This window comes from Procambarus clarkii, chromosome 32 (genome assembly GCF_040958095.1).
Source record: "Procambarus clarkii isolate CNS0578487 chromosome 32, FALCON_Pclarkii_2.0, whole genome shotgun sequence".
NCBI lineage: Eukaryota > Metazoa > Arthropoda > Malacostraca > Decapoda > Cambaridae > Procambarus > Procambarus clarkii.
In genome coordinates, this window is record NC_091181.1 from 9,685,416 (window position 1) to 9,705,139 (window position 19,724).

The 19,724-nt window shown below is 51.9% G+C and overlaps 1 protein-coding gene across 1 annotated transcript in view; it reads right to left on the minus strand.

Annotated features, from left to right (window-relative positions):
* The window catches only part of LOC138370421 (uncharacterized), a 184,029-nt gene that overhangs the window by 129,788 nt on the left and 34,517 nt on the right, over nucleotides 1-19,724 (minus strand). The window contains exon 6 of the mRNA XM_069334771.1: nucleotides 1,929-1,985. Within this exon, the coding sequence (XP_069190872.1) occupies nucleotides 1,929-1,985 (57 nt within the window). The remainder of the gene's footprint in view (nucleotides 1-1,928; nucleotides 1,986-19,724) is intronic.

Consider the following 19,724-nt stretch of genomic DNA (forward strand, 5'->3'; position numbering starts at 1 on the left):
TCAATTAGGAGTTTTGAAATTTCCTCGTAATGCTTCAGGACAAAACTTACCCACAAATTTGCACGTCTTTTGCGACGCCTCTGGCAAAGCGTATGGCGCTGCAGCCTACTTATTCAATAATGTACAATCATTTTTATTCACATCTAAAGCAAGAGTTGCTCCAATCAAGAAGAGATCTTTGCCTCAAATAGAGTTAACTGCATTGCTGGTGGGAGTACGATTGGCTCATTGCCTGACCAAGACACTCAACAATATTCACTTTGGTGAAATCGTAGTGTGGTCAGACAATAAGGCAGTCTTACAATGGGTAAAAATAATAATAAAACTCCCTACGTTAGTAATCGTGTTAGGGAAATTCATGAATTATCTGCGGGATACAAATTCAGACATGTTCCCACCAAGGACAATCCTGCAGATTACCTATCATGAGGCTTAACATTAAAACAGCTAATCAAGTCTTCGATGTGGTTTAATGGACCTTCATGGCTTGTTAGTGGTCAGTGGCTCAAACAGAAACCACAAGTCATAGTGACCAGTATCACTACTCCCATGAAAGACCAAGGACCTCATCGAATCTCAGCTATTAATCCTTACAGTCATTCCAACTTGGGTAAGTTATTAAGAGTGACAGCACATGTGTTTGATTTTCTTGCTAGGATAGGAATCAGACATAAGTTTCCGAATCCTATCCTCTACTGGATCAAACGTGCACAACAAGAGACGTATGGAAGTGAATATGAAAATCTTCCAGATAAATTAACCAAGTATCTAGGTATCTGGTATGATACCAACACTCATAATATATTAAGGTGTGGAGGACGTCTGCTTCATGCAGAAATTGATTTGGATACAAAGAATCCGATCCTTCTACCACGTCACCACATTGTTACGAAACTTCTAGTTTTACACCATCATCAATATGGTACTTTGCATAACGGAGTGTTAGACACTCTCACCGACTTGAGACAGAAATATTGGCTTCCCCAAGGTCGTCAAACTGTCAAATCACTCATGAAGTCCTGTGTAATCTGCAAAAGATACGATGCTCGAGTGTGTCTTTACCCAGGACCTCCACCACTCCCTAAGGAGAGAGTAGTCCTTCTTCGTCCCCTTGAGACCACTGGTGTCGATTACACAGGAGCCTTACTTCTCATTGGCACTCCAGAGAAGTTACCATTGAAGGCTTATATTTGCCTCTTCACGTGTGCAACCACACGAGGAGTACATCTAGAAGTGACTTCTGACATGAGTGCCGAAGCCTTCATCCAAGCTTTTCGTAGATTGTCAGCTCGCAGATCCTGTCCCAAACTAATGATATCCGATAATGGTTCGAATTTTGTGGCAGGAGAAGCCTGCCTACGAGAGATATGGAATCATCCAGAAGTGCAGTCTGTCATGCAGAGACGACAATGCCACTGGAAATTTATAGCTCCCAGAACCCCCTGGCAAGGTGGGTTCTACGAACGTATGATAGAGACTGTCAATAAATGTTTAAGGAAGACCTTACATCGACAGAAAATTAGTTTCCCTGAACTACAAACACTCGTCGTAGAAATTGAGGCACGAGTCAATAACCGCCCATTAAATTACCTATCAGATGACTACTCACAGAGAGAACCCCTGAGAACCCCTCACATTTAATACATGGAGGCCGGCTGTGCCCTCTGATACCTTTGGCAGAAGAGGATCCAGTTGACCCTTCCCATGTGACTAGGAGTGATTTGGTGGAAGGTTACCAACATCTCTCGAGAGTAATTGAAAGGTGGAATGAGGTGTGGACTCGAGAGTACCTCACAGCTCTACGAGAGTGCCACTATGGACCTTCGAGCCCCTATAATAAGGTTCAACTCAAACCAGGAGACCTAGTGTTGATTGACAGTGATGGACCCAGGTTAGAAAGGCCTATAGGCAAGATTGTCTCTATTCACCCAGATCACCAAGACATCCTGAGAGTAGTACGGGTATTGTGCCGAGGCACTACTACCCTAAAAACATTAGAGTTATATTATAAGTTATAAAAACATGAATTCGAGAGTTGGTACCTCTCGAATTAGCAAAACAAGAGTGTTTAACAGAACCAACTTCACCTACAGTTTCTGAGGACAACAATTCTAGTCCACCGAGCACACGCCCACTTAGAACAGCTGCTCAACAATGTAAACGGAAACTACAAGCCTGACTAAGAGCAAATAATTTACCATACAATTTTGGGTAGTCATGATGATACCGTGTTGTGATGTCTCGTAACAAATCAGTTACAAGTCACAATGACCCAGGACATTCACCTCACGGTGGATTCTCAGTTACCTTGAATTGTATGATTTAATCATTAATTTGTTTTTGTAGGCTATCAACTATAACATTATTCCATCTAGAGAATCTATGAGTTTACAAAACTTTAAGACTTAGTAACATAACCATTACATGTCATCGTGACACCAGTCATTGAGTACATTGTAGGCTTTAGTAGTTATTAACTTTAGATGATTTATCATTCAATATTCTACATTTAACTTTAATTTCTTTTATAAGACTTAGAGTCTTATCTGCCTTTGACAGATACTGTACATCCGTTATGTGTGTACTAACATACTAACATTAAATTAACTTCGGGATAAGTACGTTAGTACTCAACATTGAACTGCGACCCAAGTTTTCCCCCTCGGAGTTATGTTGGAAATTTCCAACACTGATACATCACTATTGTATGCTAAGTACAGTAACTATTAACTCTACTAACTGTAGTGCTAACATAAACTAATATTTCTTTATCTGTGCATTTATTGCTGAAATTCTCATGACATCGAGAAGCAGGATTGCGTCAGATAATGTCTATCTAGACATATTTATTACCAACATGTTAGAGAATTGAATATGGTTCTCTAATTTTATCAGTATTCCGTACAATAATTAACTATGGGTAATATAACTCCTAATGATCCAACAACCGAGAGTTATTAACTAAGATTATCACTAAATAACAGATTTATCTGTTACATACGAATTCTATGGAGGAAATAAAAATTCTCTCCATTTCTCGATTAACAGTATTTAACGAGAATATAGATATTATTTAATTCCCTACAATTGCAACCAGGTTTTCATTAACGCATTACGTAAAGTTATTACGTGAAAGTAAGTAAGTAAGTAAGTAATTATCAAAAGAAGGCACCAAACCGGGAAGGCTATGTAGCACCATCAAATACGCAAAATAATCAGAGGGCGCTAAATATCACCAAGGATGCCAATACGAGAACAAAAACGCATAAGGCGAATGATATCAAAAGTATCCGAGTCACCAAGAATTCTATCGAGGGACAGGTGACCGCGAGGGGCGGTCGGAAAGCAAGACACACGCTCGTCCTGGAAGTCAGGACATTCAAGAAGGACATGCACGACCGTAAGAGGGACAATGCAACTAGGACAATAAGGAGCAGGGCGGCGCTCCATCAAGTGACCATGGGTTAAGCGAGTATGGCCAATACGCAACCTCGCCAGAGCTGTTTCCAACCGCCGGTTACGGTGGAAGGAGGACTGCCACGAGGAAACACAACATTTAAGAGTACGTAGCTTGTTACCAGTAACAGACAACCAAGAAGCCTGCCAACGGGTAAGGACTGAGGAATGGATAACCGGGTAAAAGTCGGAATACGGAATGTCCTTACGAGAGATGGGACAAGAGCGGACAGCTTCCTTGGCGGCAGCATCCGCACGCTCATTTAAAGACACACCAATATGGCTGGGAACCCAACAAAACTCAACTGACTTAAATTTACTGTGAACGAGAAACAGCCAATGCTGGATCTCGACAACCACTGGATGAACCGGATTAAAGGACCCGAGACCCATGAGGGCACTACGAGAGTCAACAACGACTACAAAGGAAGACTGACAACGAGAAAGCAGGAGACGAAGAGCATAGAGAATAGCATAAAGTTCCGCTGTAAAGATGCTAGTCTCCGGAGGCAAGCGACACATATAAGTGCGATCAGGAAAAACAACAGAGTAGCCAACACCGTCCGCTGACTTAGACCCATCGGTGAAGACAGAAACGGAGCGGGAGTGAGAAGAAAAGTGCTCGAGGAAAAGGCGTTTTAGAACCGTAGGAGAGGTAAAAGCTTTAGTGCTACGGGTCAAGGATGTACATAACCGCGGAAGAGGGAACCTCCACGGGGGCAAAGAAGGAACAACACGAGGAGAAACATCAGAAATACGAACGGAAAGAGAATCCTGCAGGCGAGATAACCGGACAGAAAGAGGGAGGTGGTGAAGAGGAACAGGAACCGCAGGAGGGGTAAAAGTTAAAGCACGACAGAGGCGAGAGGAAGGATGTTGCAAGGACCGCGCAAGATAGCGAAGACAGTAGCGATCACGGCGGTCCCGGAGAGACAGGAAGCCAGTGTCAACATACAAGCTAAGGACGGGAGTCGAACGAAAGGCACCAGAACTGAGGCGCAATCCAGTATGGTGCAAAGCATCAAGACGGCGAAGAGTAGAAGGAGAAGCAGACGAGTAAGCAGGGCAACCATAATCGAGCTTAGACAGGACGAGAGAGGAATGTAAAGCAAGGAGAGAGCGCCTATCTGCCCCCCAAGAAGTATGGGACAAGACCCGAAGGAGGGTAAGGGCCTTAGAGCACTCAACACGGAGGTAAGAGATATGGGGAGACCAAGACAAACGAGTGTCAAGGAATAACCCCAAAAGCTTCGCGGAATCTTTGTATTCAAGGGGATGACCATAAAGTGACAAAGAGGGACGAAGAACAACCCGTTTCCGCGTAAATGTCATGGCACAAGTCTTAGAAGTAGAGAACTTGAAGCCATGATCAGTGGCCCAAGACGACACGGCATCAATTGCAAGTTGAAGCCGGCGTTGAAGGAGAGGCGAATCATCACCCTGACAACAAAGGGTAAGATCATCGACATAGAGAGCGGAGAAGGCACCAGAAGGAAGAGAGGAAAGAAGACCATTGAGGGCAACCAGAAAAAGAGTATTGCTCAGAACACTACCCTGGGGCACACCTTCGTATTGCTGAAAAGAGGGAGAGAGAGCGGTACCAAGGCGCACCCGAAAGGAACGACGAGAGAGGAAGCTGCGGAGAAAGAGAGGGAGATGACCACGAAGGCCAAAAGAATGAAGTTGAGATAGGATATGATAACGCCAAGTGGTGTCGTAAGCCTTTTCCAGGTCAAAAAGGACGGCAACAACGGAGGTCTTCGCAGCAAAAGCAGTACGAATATAGACCTCCAAGTTCACCAGGACATTTGTCGTGCTGCGGCACTTGCAGAAACCAAATTGAGAAGGGGAGAGGAGGTGATGGTGTTCCAGGAACCACATCAGACGAACGTTTACCATACGTTCAAAGAGTTTGCAGACACAACTTGTGAGAGCAATAGGGCGAAAGTCCTTAGGGGAAGTACCCAGAGACCCCGGTTTGCGAACAGGGAGGACAACGGCATCGAGCCAGTCCTCAGGGACTGACAACGACTCCCAGATCCGATTATACAGACTCAGTAAATACTGAGACGTGCTCGGAGGGAGATGGCGAAGCATCTCATAATGAATACCATCGGAGCCCGCCGCCGTAGAACCGCAGAGGGCCAGGGCAGAACGAAGTTCAGAGAGAGAGAAGGGATCATTATAGGGACGCTGAAGATGAGTGCAGAAATCTAAAGGACGAGACTCAAGGACAGGTTTACGAAGAAGGAAAGATTGGGGAAGATGAAGACCAAAGCTAACAGAAGAAAAGTGGGAACCCAGTTCGGAAGCGACCTGCAACGGGTCCGCCACAAGAGTATCATGGAGATGAAGGACCGGTGAAACATCGGGAACGAACTTACCCGCTATCTTGCGGATACGATTCCAGATCTGGGCCAGAGGGGTTTCGGCCGTAATTGTTGAGACATAAGATGCCCAACATTCACGTTTAGCCATACGGATGGCCCTACGGGCCACCGCACTCGCTTTCCGAAAGAAAAGAAAAGAATCGGTCGTCTGCCTACGGCGGTGCCTATTCCAGGCTGCACGCTTACAGCGGACAGCCCGAGCACAGTCCGCATTCCACCAGGGAACGCACTTCCGTGGACCCCGAGAGGAAGAGCGAGGAATAGAGCGGAGGGCAGCGTTGAAGACAGTGTCATGAAAAAGGAGGAGAGCGCGAGAGAGAGGCAGAAGGGAGAGGTCAGAGAGAGCAGCACTGAGGGTAAATAGGGTCCAGTCTGCCTTAGCAAACTGCCACCTAGGGAAAGAGAGGGAAGGGCGAAAAGAGAAAAAGGAAACAAGGGTGGGGAAATGATCACTTCCATGGAGGTCATGAAGAACCTGCCACGTGAAATCTAAGTAAAGAGAAGAAGAGCAGAGAGAAAGATCAAGACAAAAAAGGGTACGAGTCCGAGAGTCCAAATGAGTGGGCTCACCAGAATTCAGAAGAGACAGGGAAGAAGAGAGGAGAAACGGCTCAAGGAGGCGATCCCGGGTATTCGTCAGAACGTCACCCCAAAGAGAATGACGACAATTGAAGTCACCCAGCAGGAGCACAGGCTCCGGCAAAGAGTCTAGGAGGTGTTTCAAATCAGGAAGAGAGAGCGGGACAGTCGGAGGGAGATAAATGGAACAAACTGTGTACCATTTCCCCACAAAGATACGAGCAGCAGAACAATGGAGAGGCGAAGGAAAAAGCAAAGGAACAAAGGGAACATCAGCACGAATCAAGAGAGCAGAAGAATTAGAAGCCCCACCAATGGCTGGGGGGGGGGAGAGAAAGGAATAGCCACGAAAACGACCAGGACGAGCACCAAGCATTGGCTCCTGGAGACAGACACAAAGGGGCGAAAACCGTGAAATCAGAAGTTGGAGTTCGAGGAAATTGGCGTAATAACCTCGAACGTTCCATTGAAGAATGGACAACGACGAGAAGAGAAAGGACAAAAACAGAGAACAAGGAAGAAACAAAGGCGAAAGAGCAACAGAGCACGTTAAAGAATATCAGGGTCAGCAAAGTCAGGGTTAGGAAAATAGGTAAACTGAGCAAAGACGGAGGGAAGGAAACGGGAGAACAGATCAGAGTTGGGCGGGTGGGGTCAGAAGGAGGAGGAGGAGGAGGAAGAGGAGGAGACAACGGAGAGGAGCAGTCAAGGACAGCAGCAGGAAGAGGGGGAGTAGAAAGAGGGGAGCACACCTCAGCAAGAGCAGCAACCGAAAGGGAAGCAGGGGCCAAAGAAACCTCCATAGCAGGAACAGGGGGCGCAATCACTGAAACGGGAGGGGAAGGAGCAACAGAGCCAGAAGTAGGAGCTGAGGAAGAAAGCGAAGCCTTCTTACCCGCCGGGGAAGAGGAAGGAGAGGAGCCAGGCTTTCGCTTCTGACTTAAAGAGACCGGTGTCCCAGCAACTACGTACCGGGCAACGGATTCCAGTGTCTCAACAGGAGAAGCCGAACGAGAGCACACACGACGGCCGTTAAGACAGCGATGGACATCCGCCCGCACCGACAGGCGGTGGGGAGACCCGAGAGATGGAGGAAGAGGATGGGAAGGAGGATCGGAGGGGGACGAGGAAGAAGACACAGGAGACACGACAGACCGGGTAGAAGGAAGGGGAACCCCAGACAGAGGACCAGGAGGAGGATCCTTCGGGAGAGAACCCAAAGGAACAAAGGAGGGGGCAGTGGGCGCATCAGGGTCCAAGGCCCGGAAACGGTTGTGAGTCTGAGGAAGGCGGGAAGGACGAGGAGAGGAAGAGCGCAACACGCGAGCATAAGAGATATTAGCAAAAGGCGGGAGCCGGCGAACCTGGCGTCTCGCCTCAGGAAAAGATAAACGCTCCCGGTGCTTCAAGTTGAGGACGGCTGCCTCAAGCTTGTAATGGACACACGCACGGGAGAAGGTAGGATGGGCCTCACCGCAGTTGAGGCAACGAGCTTGGGGAGAAGTGCACTCCGACTTAGAGTGACCTTCACTCCCACACAAAGGACAGAGAGAGACAGTCCCAGAGCAGCGGAAGGCACCATGCCCAAACCTCCAGCACTTGTTACAAAGTCGAGGAGAAGGAATATACTCCTGGACAGAGCACCTAGCACCAGCAAGAATGACAGAGGATGGAAGGGTCCTACCATCAAAGGTGATCTTCACAACGCGAAGGGGTTGACGGCGACGACCACGAGGGGGACGAGTAAACGAGTCAACCTGGAGGACAGAATGGCCTTGGGCATCAAGGATATGCCGAATATCATCGTGGCAATCCTGCAGATTCCGAACACCGGTTGCAACATGGGGTGGGAGGAGAATAGTGCCAACACTGGCATTCATCTGAACGTTCTTGGAGACCCGAACAGGAATCTCGCCAAGGCAAGATAAGGCAGCCAAGCGGGAAGCCGCATCCTGAGAAGGAGCAGCAACGACACGTGTACCGAGACGAGTGGGGTTGAAACTAATAGACGCATCCACGGAATCTACAAGATGCCGATGGAGGGAGAAATCGTCAGGAGGCGCAGAATCAAGAGGGAGGAGATCAAAGTATTTGGCCCATGAAGCAGGACCAAACAAGGCCTGATACGCATCAGCACGGGAAGGAATCGAGCGAGTGCGGTTGGGGCGCGAACGGCGTTGAGAACCCCTAGAGAGAGAGGGGTCAAAAGGCGCAGTAGTCACAATGAAAGACTTAGCCACACCAGGGGACGAAGTGGTCACCACCGGGGGCTGGAGGCTCGACCCAACCACAGAGGAGGGAGGGGAGCTGGGGGAAGAAGTCAGGACGGTCAAAGGAGGAGCAAGGTCCGGGCCCAACGCAGCGGGAGCTACAGACCCTGGTCTTCCAATACAGGCCGACTCGGGGGCTTGGTCGCCCACCCCACGAGCCTGAGAGGGTACAACGGAAACATTCAACGACATAGAGACGAAAGGTGACAAATTCATCCACGAATGTGCCCCCATACCCACCATGGAGCCACAATTAGAGGCAGGACACCCAACAGGAAGCTATCGCCGATCATGCCGGGGCCCCCTAGGGGTGCGTCGTGAGTATACGCCCCACAAACGCCACCTGAAGAACCGTCAGTCCGTCGAGATCGGGTTCAGCGACGAAAGGGGGATTGACAATAAAAGGTTCCCCTCGCTCGAGACGTTGGGTACTACAGTTCTACGGGTGCAAGAGTATGCCTCCTCAAGCACCCGGGCGTCAAAATAGAAGAAGTCCAAAGAAATAATCCAAAACAAGCAAAAGGTCGGCAGGAAACGACAAGCAGATAGGAGAAGAGGGGGGAGAAAAACGAAACATAAGGAAAAGGAAAAGCGATCCGGCACAATTGGAGAAGACAGCAGCAGGAGTGCAAGGCTAGAAAAGGACAGAGGACTGCCCAACGGAGCATCACACTCCGGCAGCCGTCCACCAAGCCCCCTCACAACGCCAACGGGCCGGATGGGGAGGGGGTATTACGTGAAAAGAATCTTCTGTCTGTTACTAAATTCTAAGCGAATGCACGAGGAGGGTTGAGGGAGACAGAGGCGTGGAGACGCCACTTCTACTTGGGGTTCGGAGCTGACTAGCGACGCCATCAAAGTACAACGAGCGTCCAGGGAGAGTCGAATTTCCATCAATTCTACAATAGGCCCTTGCAATTAATCGGCCTAGGAGCGCGCAATTGCTTCAGTAGCAATCTAAGGATTGCTTCGGTGGACAACCAGCAGGCTAAGTGCACTAGTATTATTTATATTATGAGATCTCTGTATAATTTTTACTGTGCACTGTCCATCGTCACGCCACATGACCTCCCCAAACAACAAGTACGTCCACAAGGAATTAATTCTATTCCTTCTATTGAATAGTGATGGCACAGGATTTTTGGTGTAAACAATTGGTACATTTAATTGGAATTTCAGCTTGTGTTGAAAGCGGCCGTGGTCTCACTTTCCCACACCACGTTCGGGCACACGTGTTACAGCAAGTACCAGATGATGCCATCACACATCTACCTCTCCGTTCACTATCACATCTTAGCAGCTAAATCCTTATTCCAGTTATTTTTCTTTCACTAAGTGACGTTGATAATTAATCACCAGTCAGGAATATTTCGTTTATATGATTTGAGACATCTAGTACAATTTGATAGCCTCATGAAATTTAAATGAGAATGATTTTTTGTTTAACCATAATATAATATTCTTGTTACTAACCAATTTATTTAATGTTTATTTGTATATAACTTAGTAAGAATTACAAATTCGATGAAGAACCAGTCTCGAAGCGTACTGGGAGTATTTTACTTCTGGTATTAACCCCCCGTTTTGTGAAGGACAGAAAGTTTATTTTTCGAACATTAATTTAATATGCAGTCCGTTAAGGTTTAAAGAATAACTCTTAATAGTTCCATTATCCATAGGCACTGGTATTTCAGTCCTTATCTATTATTCCTTTATCTGTTTCCCTTTTCAGTAAAAATAGGGTGGTCCTTCGATTAATTTAAATTAATCTACTAATTAAACATCAATCCATAAATAGAGTAAGCTTTCTTCCCAACAACACCAGCCAGAGAACCAGGTAACACCACCGGGTCAACAGACGGCAGGGAAACCTCCCCACCCACTCCATCACATGGTGACAGGTCTTTAGCCACAAACGGGGATAAATCCTCCTTCCTAAACAAGTTAACAGGTGCAGCCGCTACCCTAATACAGGCGGCCTCCTGGTGCCCCTAAAGGCCACAATGGAAACATGATCTGGGCTGCCCTGCATAAAAAGCACGTATGGTGTAGCCCAGCAATGTAACCGAAGATGGAACAGGTGACTTGAGCCGCATGGCGAGAGTCCGGGTATCACAGGAGACCCCGCACCACCTGACAAAAGAGACAGAGTTCATGCGGAGGGAAACCACGGTACCAAACTTTCCAAAGTACCTCCAAGCAGGGCCTCCGAGAACTCGAAGGGCACAATATGCAGCGCCACATACGTCACAGAGCAACAGCGGTCTGAGACAGAGACGGTTCCACTGTCTCCGGGGAGAGTAAACAATTGCCCATCATAACGGGCCACAAATTCTCGCGGAGTGAAACTTAACAAGCTCCAGGTGGGTAGTTAACAGCTGCCGTCCATACACATCGGCCACACGAACACGTAGCATATCCAGTAGAAAAACCTCAATAGCAAGGTACGATGCGCGCCCGAAAACTCCAGACTAATAATCTCTGAACAGCGAAAATTGGGAAGGAGGGTCTCCATGGTGCCGACACAAAATATCTGGAGGGCAACGCCCCCGGTCCGGTCGTTAGAACAGTCGGGGAAGTACTGAGCGAGCCACGGAGCGCACACACCAGCACCCGGCGCACTCTAGCCGGTCCTCAATTTCTTTACGCTTGAATTTGCCACATTAGTAGTGCTCATTATCTGTCTTGTCTTGGAATGTACATGTTTTGGAATGTACATGTTTTGGAATGAGAGAAACTCTTGTTCGATTTCAGTTTTACCATATAAATTAACTAATTAACAAAAAGTTAAAAAAATCTTGAAAAGGTGACACTTCTTAAAAAAGGGTTCAAATGAAGCAACTGTTCTAAGTGCTTCCTCCAAGCCCCTGCCCCTTAGCCTGCTCCCTCCCACCCCCGGCCCCTTAGCCTGCTCACTTCCACCCCGTCCCCTTAGCCTGCTCCCTCCCACACAGGCCCCTTAGCCTGCTTCCTCCCACCGCCGGCCCCTTAGCCAGCACCCTCTCACCCCCGGCCCCTTAGCCTGCTCCCTCCCACACTGGCCCCCTAGCCTGCTCCCTCCCACCCCCGCCCCCTTAACCTGCTCCCTCCTACCCCCGGCCCCATAGCCTGCTCCCTCCCACCCCCAGCCCCTTAGCCTGCTACCACCTTGTAGGGGTTTTCTAATTTGCTTTCCCGTCTGCAATGCGTACGTCGCCAATGTACATGTGGCAGACGCTTCACGAAGCTGTCGGAATCAGCAGAGAAAATATGAGAGCAACCGTACAGGGCCTGGGAGCAAGGTCGAGTTAGAGTCCTTGAGGGTCTCTTCTCAGACTAGCCTCATATGGTCCTGGTCCACGCTGATCGTTGGAATCTCCTTAATGATTTAACACTTTAAAGGACTCCTAGGGTCCTCACCACATTTATAGTTTAGTGAGTATAGGCAACTCGGTGTTGAAGACACCTAGAGCTGAAGGCTTGAGTAAATAGTTGGCAGTATTCAAAAGTGGTTCAACGGAAACACCACATAAAGCTTAACAGCAGTTTATTTACTAACTTAACCACTAATACAAAGGGTGCTTGATTTACTTTAGATAGGCATCAGAAAGGCTATGGTGCATTAGCGAGACTCTTGACGTCTGGCTAATCGATTCGGAACCACTCGTGGCGAAACACCTAACTTAACACAGTTGTCAGCCGGTGTTTTGCGATGGGCGGCCCTATTCCCGCTGTCGTGCGGTTAAACTCCATCGGATTGGAGTTTACTGGCAGTGCTGGTTACCCGCTGGTGGACGTGGTGTTGAGTGACATGCTTCGTGTCCCGGTTGGGGACGTATATGGCATTGAGCTGGTAACTGCTTACCGTGTTGTTATCAGGTGTGTGGGTGAGGCGGTGTACCGTGCTTTCTTACGGAGGTACGAGGGACGTACTTTGCAGTTACAGGACAGCACCGGGTCTGTGACCATTTCAGACTATAGTGGTGCTGTGACGTATGTCAGTGTTCATGGCGCCCCCATGGAGTTTCCTGAGACTTTCCTCCGGCGATTCTTCCAGAGGTACGGCTCCGTCGTCAGTGTGCGGATGAACTCCCTGTCGTCTGGCACGTATTCGGGTGTGAAGACCAACATTCGGACCCTCGGGATGCGACTGAGGTCGGACATACCGTGCTCTGTCCGGCTGTTGGGGTACTACGTGCGTGTGTTTTATGCCTGGCAACCCCGTACTTGCTTCCGGTGTGGCTTGTTGGGGCATCCGGCTGCCGGGTGTACTGCTGATCCGGTCGCTCCTGTGAACTTGTTCCGTGAGGAGGATTTACCGCCGCTCCCTCTGGAGGAGGTCTCCGGGGGTGAGGAGGTGAGCGTCCCGTTCGCTGCTGCAGCTTCCCCGGCGGCGCCTGCCGTTCCTCCGGTTGTTGCCGTCCCTCCTCCGGTTCTTGAGGTACCGTCGGTTGGTCTGCCTGATCCTGTCGCTGTCCCAGTTGCTCCCGTGGGCCTTCCGGGAGCTCCCTGTGTGACGTCGCTGTCTTCTCCCTCGTCTTCTGATGCTGCGCCTGGCCCTGTGTCCGTGACTCGGGTCCCAGATGTGCTTGGTGCTGGGGTGGCTGCGGAGCCTCCTGCTGTGTGTGGCCCGGTTCCCCCTGTGGTTGGGGCTGCTGCCGTCCTGGCGTCGGTTCCTTCGGCTCGTGGTACCCGTGTTTCTGGGTCACTTACCGGCTCTGACGATATCCGGCCGGTGCCCAAACGTTCCCGGCGTTCGTCTTCTTCCTGGGCCGATGCTGGTGACTTCAGTGACTGTGGGGCCTCGGATGTTGACAGTGTGGATACGGATGCGTCGCTGTCTCCGCGGTTCGTGGTGGCGGAGGTCCATGTGCCTGCCGTTGCTGGTGCCTGTGTCTCGGACGTGCCTTCAGTTCTTTCTCCTCCGGGGGACTCTCCACAGTGGGGGGTGGTGGCTTCCGCTGCCAGGGATGGTGTGGACTCTGGTGCTGGGCGTGGCCTGGTGGTGACGTTATGGAAGGATGCGCGCCGTCCGGGTTCCCTGCTGTCGTCTGGTGGTGTGCCCGGGGCCGCGAGTACCCCTGTGGTGCAAGTATGCGTTGGGGCCCTGGGGGACGTGTTGCCGGCGTCTGTGATGCCACCGGGTCACTGGTCGAAGATTGCCGAGTTACTGCTGTCTGACGGACCGGAGTGCTTTCGTGGGGGGGCAAGTTCCCTTCCTGTGGGGGCGAGTGGCGACTTCTCGCCTCATGAGTTCCACCATCTGGGTCCCCAGTTTGCGGGCGTTTGTTGCCCCGGTTCCGGATGTTATGGCGTCCCCGGTGGATGGACGAGACCCTTGGCAATGGGTGCTCTGGGAGGCGTTCAATGTCAGATTCCCGCGGGCCAAGTTCCCGGGCAAGTATGTGCTCTGATTTCTTGTGTATTTGCTCTGACATGCTGCGTGCCCTTCTGGCTGTTTGTTTGCCCTGTTCTATTATGTGCTTCTGCCTCTCCCTTTGTGCGTAGCTTTGCCGTGTGGCATATTAGTTTCTAGTGCTTGGCGTCACTCGTTTCGCGTTTTGGCTTAGCATTTCGCCTTTCCTGGCTTTGCGATTCACTCTTCACGGGTACGCCGGGGCGCATCCGATCCCACGATCGTCGTCGCCCCTAACTCAACAACAACAACAACAGTTGACAGCCAATCATTAACACGGCAAACCTAACTGCCGGTATGCAAAGGGATCACAAGAGTTCCGACAAATACTTGGGTAACGATGATATGCAATAACTCACAAATACACTGTCAATGAGACAGGCAATAACATGTGCAATAATAATGTCACACAATAACTAAATGTGTGGTGTATGTGAAGCTCACATTCACAGACGACTGTAATGTCGTGATACCACACAGATAAACACGCATACACCATCGAGGTCTTCACCTATACCTGTGTCAGGTATGAGAAGGTGAGACTGTGGTTGATACCTCAGATCATCACAGACAGACACAATATAACAATGACAAGATCTTGTAGTTACAGGTAGGGTACCTCTCTTATTCACTCACTTACTCAGGCACATTTATGCAAGAACTCGTAGGTGGCCTGACAGCTGGGCGCTCGTTATGACGTGAGACTATTGGCGACAGGCTTTCCCACAAACCGTACTTGACACGGGGGTACTCACAGGAGTGCGCGCAGTATGTCAACAGACACACGCACACACTCTGGCACTGGCGGTGAGTAAGGGTGGTGACCTCACCCTGGTGATTTGTCACTAGGCTTCTAAACAATATATTCACAGTCGCGATTCCGGGCGAGCGTTGGTATATCAAAAAGACGCTGAGTGTCACAATTGTTATTCTCCACCACACCAGTTGAGGCTGACCCCAGAGGTCAGACTGTCCTGTCGCCTCGCTGGCATCTCTCTCACGCTGGCACCAGCCAATGTACTCTCTGACCCTATGGCCAGTAACTTCCCTGTATCTACTTCCTGCCTGGACATATGGCGGCCTCCGTATTATAAACGTGTTCCTGGTTAAGTGGGCATTCTGCAGATATCCAACATAGCAGTATACAATCCAGGGTTAACAGAGATAGGGCTTGTGCACGAAGATCGGTGCACTGCAATGAGCCGTTCAAGTCAGCTGTGGGAGAATCCTGAGAGACCATTCTCTCATACTCCTACCTCCGGCCCCTAAGCCTGCTACGTCCCACCCCCAGCCCCTTAGCCTGCTAACTCCCAACACCCGGCACCTTAGCCTGATCCCTTCGATCCTGGGCCCTTAGCCTGCTCCCTCCCACCCCCGGCCCCTTAGCCTGCTCCCTGGCTAAGGGGCCGGGAGTGGGAGGTAGCAGCCTATTGGGCCAGGGGTGGGAGGGAGCAGGCTAAGGGGCCGGGGGTGGAAGGGAACAGGCTAAAAGCCGGGGGTAAGAAGGAGCAGGCAAAAGGGCCGGGGGTGGGAGGTAGCAGGATAAAGGGCCGGGGGTGGGAGGGAGCAAGCTAAGAGGTCGAGGGTGGGAGGGAGCAGGCTATGGGTCCGGGGGTGAGAGTGAACAGGCTAAAGGGCCGGGGGAGGGAGGGAGCAGGCTAAGGGGTTGGGGTTGGGAGGGAACAGGCTAAGGGGCCGGGGAAGAGAGGAAAAAGGCTAAGAAGCCGGGGGGGGGGGGAGCATGCTAAAGGGCTAGGGGTGTGAGGGAACAGACTAAGGGGCCGGGGGAGGAAGGGAACATGTTAAGGGTCTGGGGGTGGGAGGGAAAAGGCTAAGGGGCCGGAAGTGGGAGGTAGCAGGCTAAGGGGACGGGGGTGGGAGGGAGCAGGCTAAGGGGCAGGGGGTGGGAGGGAGCAGATTAAGGGGCCAGGGTGGGAGGGAACAGGCTAAAGGGAGGGGGATGGAAGGGATCAGGCTAAGGGCCGGGGTGGGAGGTAGCAGGCTAAGGGGCCGTGGGTGGGAGGTAGCAGGCTAAGAGGCCGGGGGTGAGAAGGAGCAGGCTAAGGGGCCGGGGGTGGGAGGGAGCAGGCTAAGGGGCCGGGGGTGGGAGGGAGCAGGCTAAAGGGCCGAGGGTGGAAGGGAGCAGGCTAAGGGACCAGGGGTGTGATGGAGCAGGCTAAGGGGCCGGGGAAGGGAGGGAGCAGGCTAGGGGGCCGGGGGTGGGAGGGAGCAGGCTAAGGGGCCTGGGGTGGGAGGGAGCAGGCTAAGGGGCCGGGGGTGGAAGGGAGCAGGCTAATGGGCCGGGGTTGGAGGGAGCAGATTAAGGGGCTGGGGGTGAGAGGGAACAGGCTAAGGGGCCGGGGGTGGGAGGTTGCAGGCTAAGAGGCAAGGGGTGGGAGGGAGAAGGCTAAGGGGCCGGGAGGGAACAGGCTAAGGGGCCGGGGGTTGGGAGGGACTAGGCTAAGGGGCAGGGAGTAGAAAGTAGCAGGCTAAGATGCCGGGGTGGGAGGGAACCGACTAATTGGAGGGGGGTGAGGGGGAGCAGGTTAAGGGGTAGAGGGTAAGAGGGAGCAGGCTAAGGGGCCGAGGATTGGAGGGAGCAGGCTAAGGGGCCGGGGGTGGGAGGGCGCAGGCCAAGGGGCCGGGGGTGGTAGGGAGCATGCTAAGGGGTCGGAGGTGGGAGGGAGCAGTCTAAGGGGAAGGGGTTGGGAGGGAGCAAGCTAAGGGGCAGGGGGTGGGAGGTTGCAGGCTAAGGGGCCGGGGGTGGGAGGTAGCAGGCTAAGGGGCAGGGGGTGGGAGGGAACAGGCTAAGGGGACGGGGGTGGGAGGGAGCAGGCTAAGGGCCAGGGAATTGGAGGGAGCAGGCTAAGGGGCAGGGGTTGAGAGTTGTCTAAGGGGCAGGAGGTGGGAGGGAGCAGGCTAAGGGGCAGGGGGTGGGCGAGAGTAAGCTAAGGGGCCGGGGTGGAAGGGAGCAGGTTAAGAGGCAGGGGGTGGGAGGGAGCAGGCTAAGGGGCCGGGGGTGGGAGGGAGTAGGCTTATGGGCCGGAGGTGGTAGGAACCAGGCTAAGGGGCTGGGGGTGGGAGAGAGCAGGCAAAGGGGACGGGGGTGGAAGGGAGCTGGCTAAGGGGCCAGGGGTAGGAGGGAGCAGGATAAGGGGACGGGGGTTAGAGGGAGCAGGGTAAGGGGCCGGGGTTTGAAGGAACAGGCTATGGGACCGGTGGTGGGAGGTAGCAGGCTAATGGGCCGGGGGTGGGAGGGAGCTGGCTAAGGGGCCGGGGGTGGGAGTGAGCGGGTTAAGGGGCCGTAGGTGGGAGGGAGCTGGCTAAGAGGCCGGAGGTGGGAGTGAGCAGGCTAAGGGGCCGTAGGTGGGAGGGAGCAGGGTAAGGGGCCGGGGGTGGGAGGGAGCTGGCTAAGGGGCCGGGGTGAGAGGGAGTAGGCTAAGGGGCCGGGGGTTGGAGGGAGGTGGCTAAGGGGTCGGGGATGGGAGGGAGCAGGCTAAGGGGCAGGGGTTGGGAGGGAGCAGGCTTAGGGGCCGGGGGTGGGAGGTAGCAGGCTAAGAGGCTGGGGATTGGAGAGAGCAGGGTAAGGGGCCGGAGGTGGAAGGGAGCGGGCTAAGGGGCCGGGGGTGGGAGGTAGCAGGCTATGGGCCGGGGGTGGGATGCTGTAATGCTCCTGAATCTTGCCTTGAAATGAATCTTTCCTACCCTCCTTCTTCTTCACTCAATACCCCAGCTTAACACTGTTAGAGTCCAGTCAAACCCCCTCACTGGACTGCCACGAATATAAGCTGAGTGTTAAATGAGGAGGACACCACAAGGATAGGTGTTATCAATTTATAACTAATAATAAAATATCATTAAAACACTGCCACCACCTTCCCGATCAACCGTATCTGAATGTGTCTATCACCGATCCCCCAGGAAGGCAAGTAATCAGTAATCATGGAACTCCCAGGTAATAGGAACTTCGGTAATCAATTTTGGGAATTAGTTTGTTTAATTTACTTTGATTATTTAAATCCAAGGGCAACTTTAATATCTAATAAATGGAGGAGAACATGGGGGGTTTCCAAATATCACATAAATATACACCGCAATAGAAACTGCAAACTTTAATAACAGAAGGGACCGAGATTAATAACCAATCAAAACCGATTTAATACTTTATTTAAATTAAATAAATTTAACACATTTTGAAATCAAATGAACATGTACCCTACTCTATGACCTACAGAGGCAAAGTGGATATCTACCGGGGACATGAATACTCAAGTGCACAATACCTTAAAACCGCACTGAAGCCAAGATGTCGATGGCTGCCCTCAGCCCCTTGGATGCAGGCCCGGGTCCCTATTCCCAACACACACCCAGGACACACTACCAAAATTTTGTTTTAACAGCTTACTGGTGGCAAGGATTGCTCCTCCCACAATCTAGTACAGCCCCCAGGGCTCCACCCATTATTTTGGCAATGGCCAACCATTTAACACTAGGCCTGAGGTCTGACTCTCTAGGGCCAATAAGGACTTGGAACTTATCTACCACCAATCACCTTCCATGATCTGCCATGGAAGGATACATGAAATAGCGCTCTCCAGCTATTTGAAGGGAACAAGGCGCTTCTATAGTGGACCACCGGAGCCTAGTGCACCTCCGAGAAATGTTTACCAAACTGATAAATTATATTCAAGCCTGTCTCCTCCTAGATAAATGGTAGGAACATTTGACTCGCCTGGTATGGGGAAGGAACCGGTGAGAGGCGAAGAGAGGGAATTATGGGGAAGGAACCGGTGAGAGGCGAAGAGAGGGAATTGAGAGGTTGGTGGAGAGAGAAATTTGAGTGGGAAGAATTGAGTGGGGAAGCAAGGTACCACGAGGGCCAGCTAGCAAGACCACCCTCAGGTCAACCTCTTGACCCTTAACAAATGGCCGAAGAGGGGGATGAAGAGGTGGGAGACGAATGACAGGCAAGGGGAGGGAAGAAAAAGGGGAGAAAGGGAGAATTAAGGAAGGAGGGGAGAAACCATGATCTGAGCACCAGATCATTACAAGGGAGCTGGCTAAAGGGCCGTGGGTGGGAGGGAACAGGCTAAGGGGCAAGGGGGTGGGAGGAAGCAGGCTAAGGGGCCAAGGGTGGGAGGGAGCAGGCTAAGGGGCCGGGGGAGAGAGGGAGCGGGCTAAGAGGCCAGGGGTGGGAGGGAGCAGGCTAAGGGGGCCAGGGGTGGGAGGGAACAGGCTAAGGGGCCGGGTGTGGGAGGGAGCAGGCTAAACGGCCGGGGGTGGGAGGGAGCAGGCTAAGGGGCCGGGTGTGGGAGGGAACAGGCTAAACGGCCGGGGGTGAGAGGGAGTAGGCTACGGGGCAGGATGTGGGAGGGAGCAGGCTAAGGGGCCGGGGTGGGAGGTAGCAGGCTAAGGGGCAGGATGTGGGAGGGAGCAGGCTAAGGGGCCGGGGGAGAGAGGGAGCGGGCTAAGGGGCCGGGTGTGGGAGGGAGCAGGCTAAACGGCCGGGGGTGGGAGTGAGCAGGCTAAGGGGCAGGATGTGGGAGGGAGCAGGCTAAGGGGCCGGGTGTGGGAGGGAACAGGCTAAACGGCCGGGGGTGAGAGGGAGCAGGCTAAGGGGCAGGATGTGGGAGG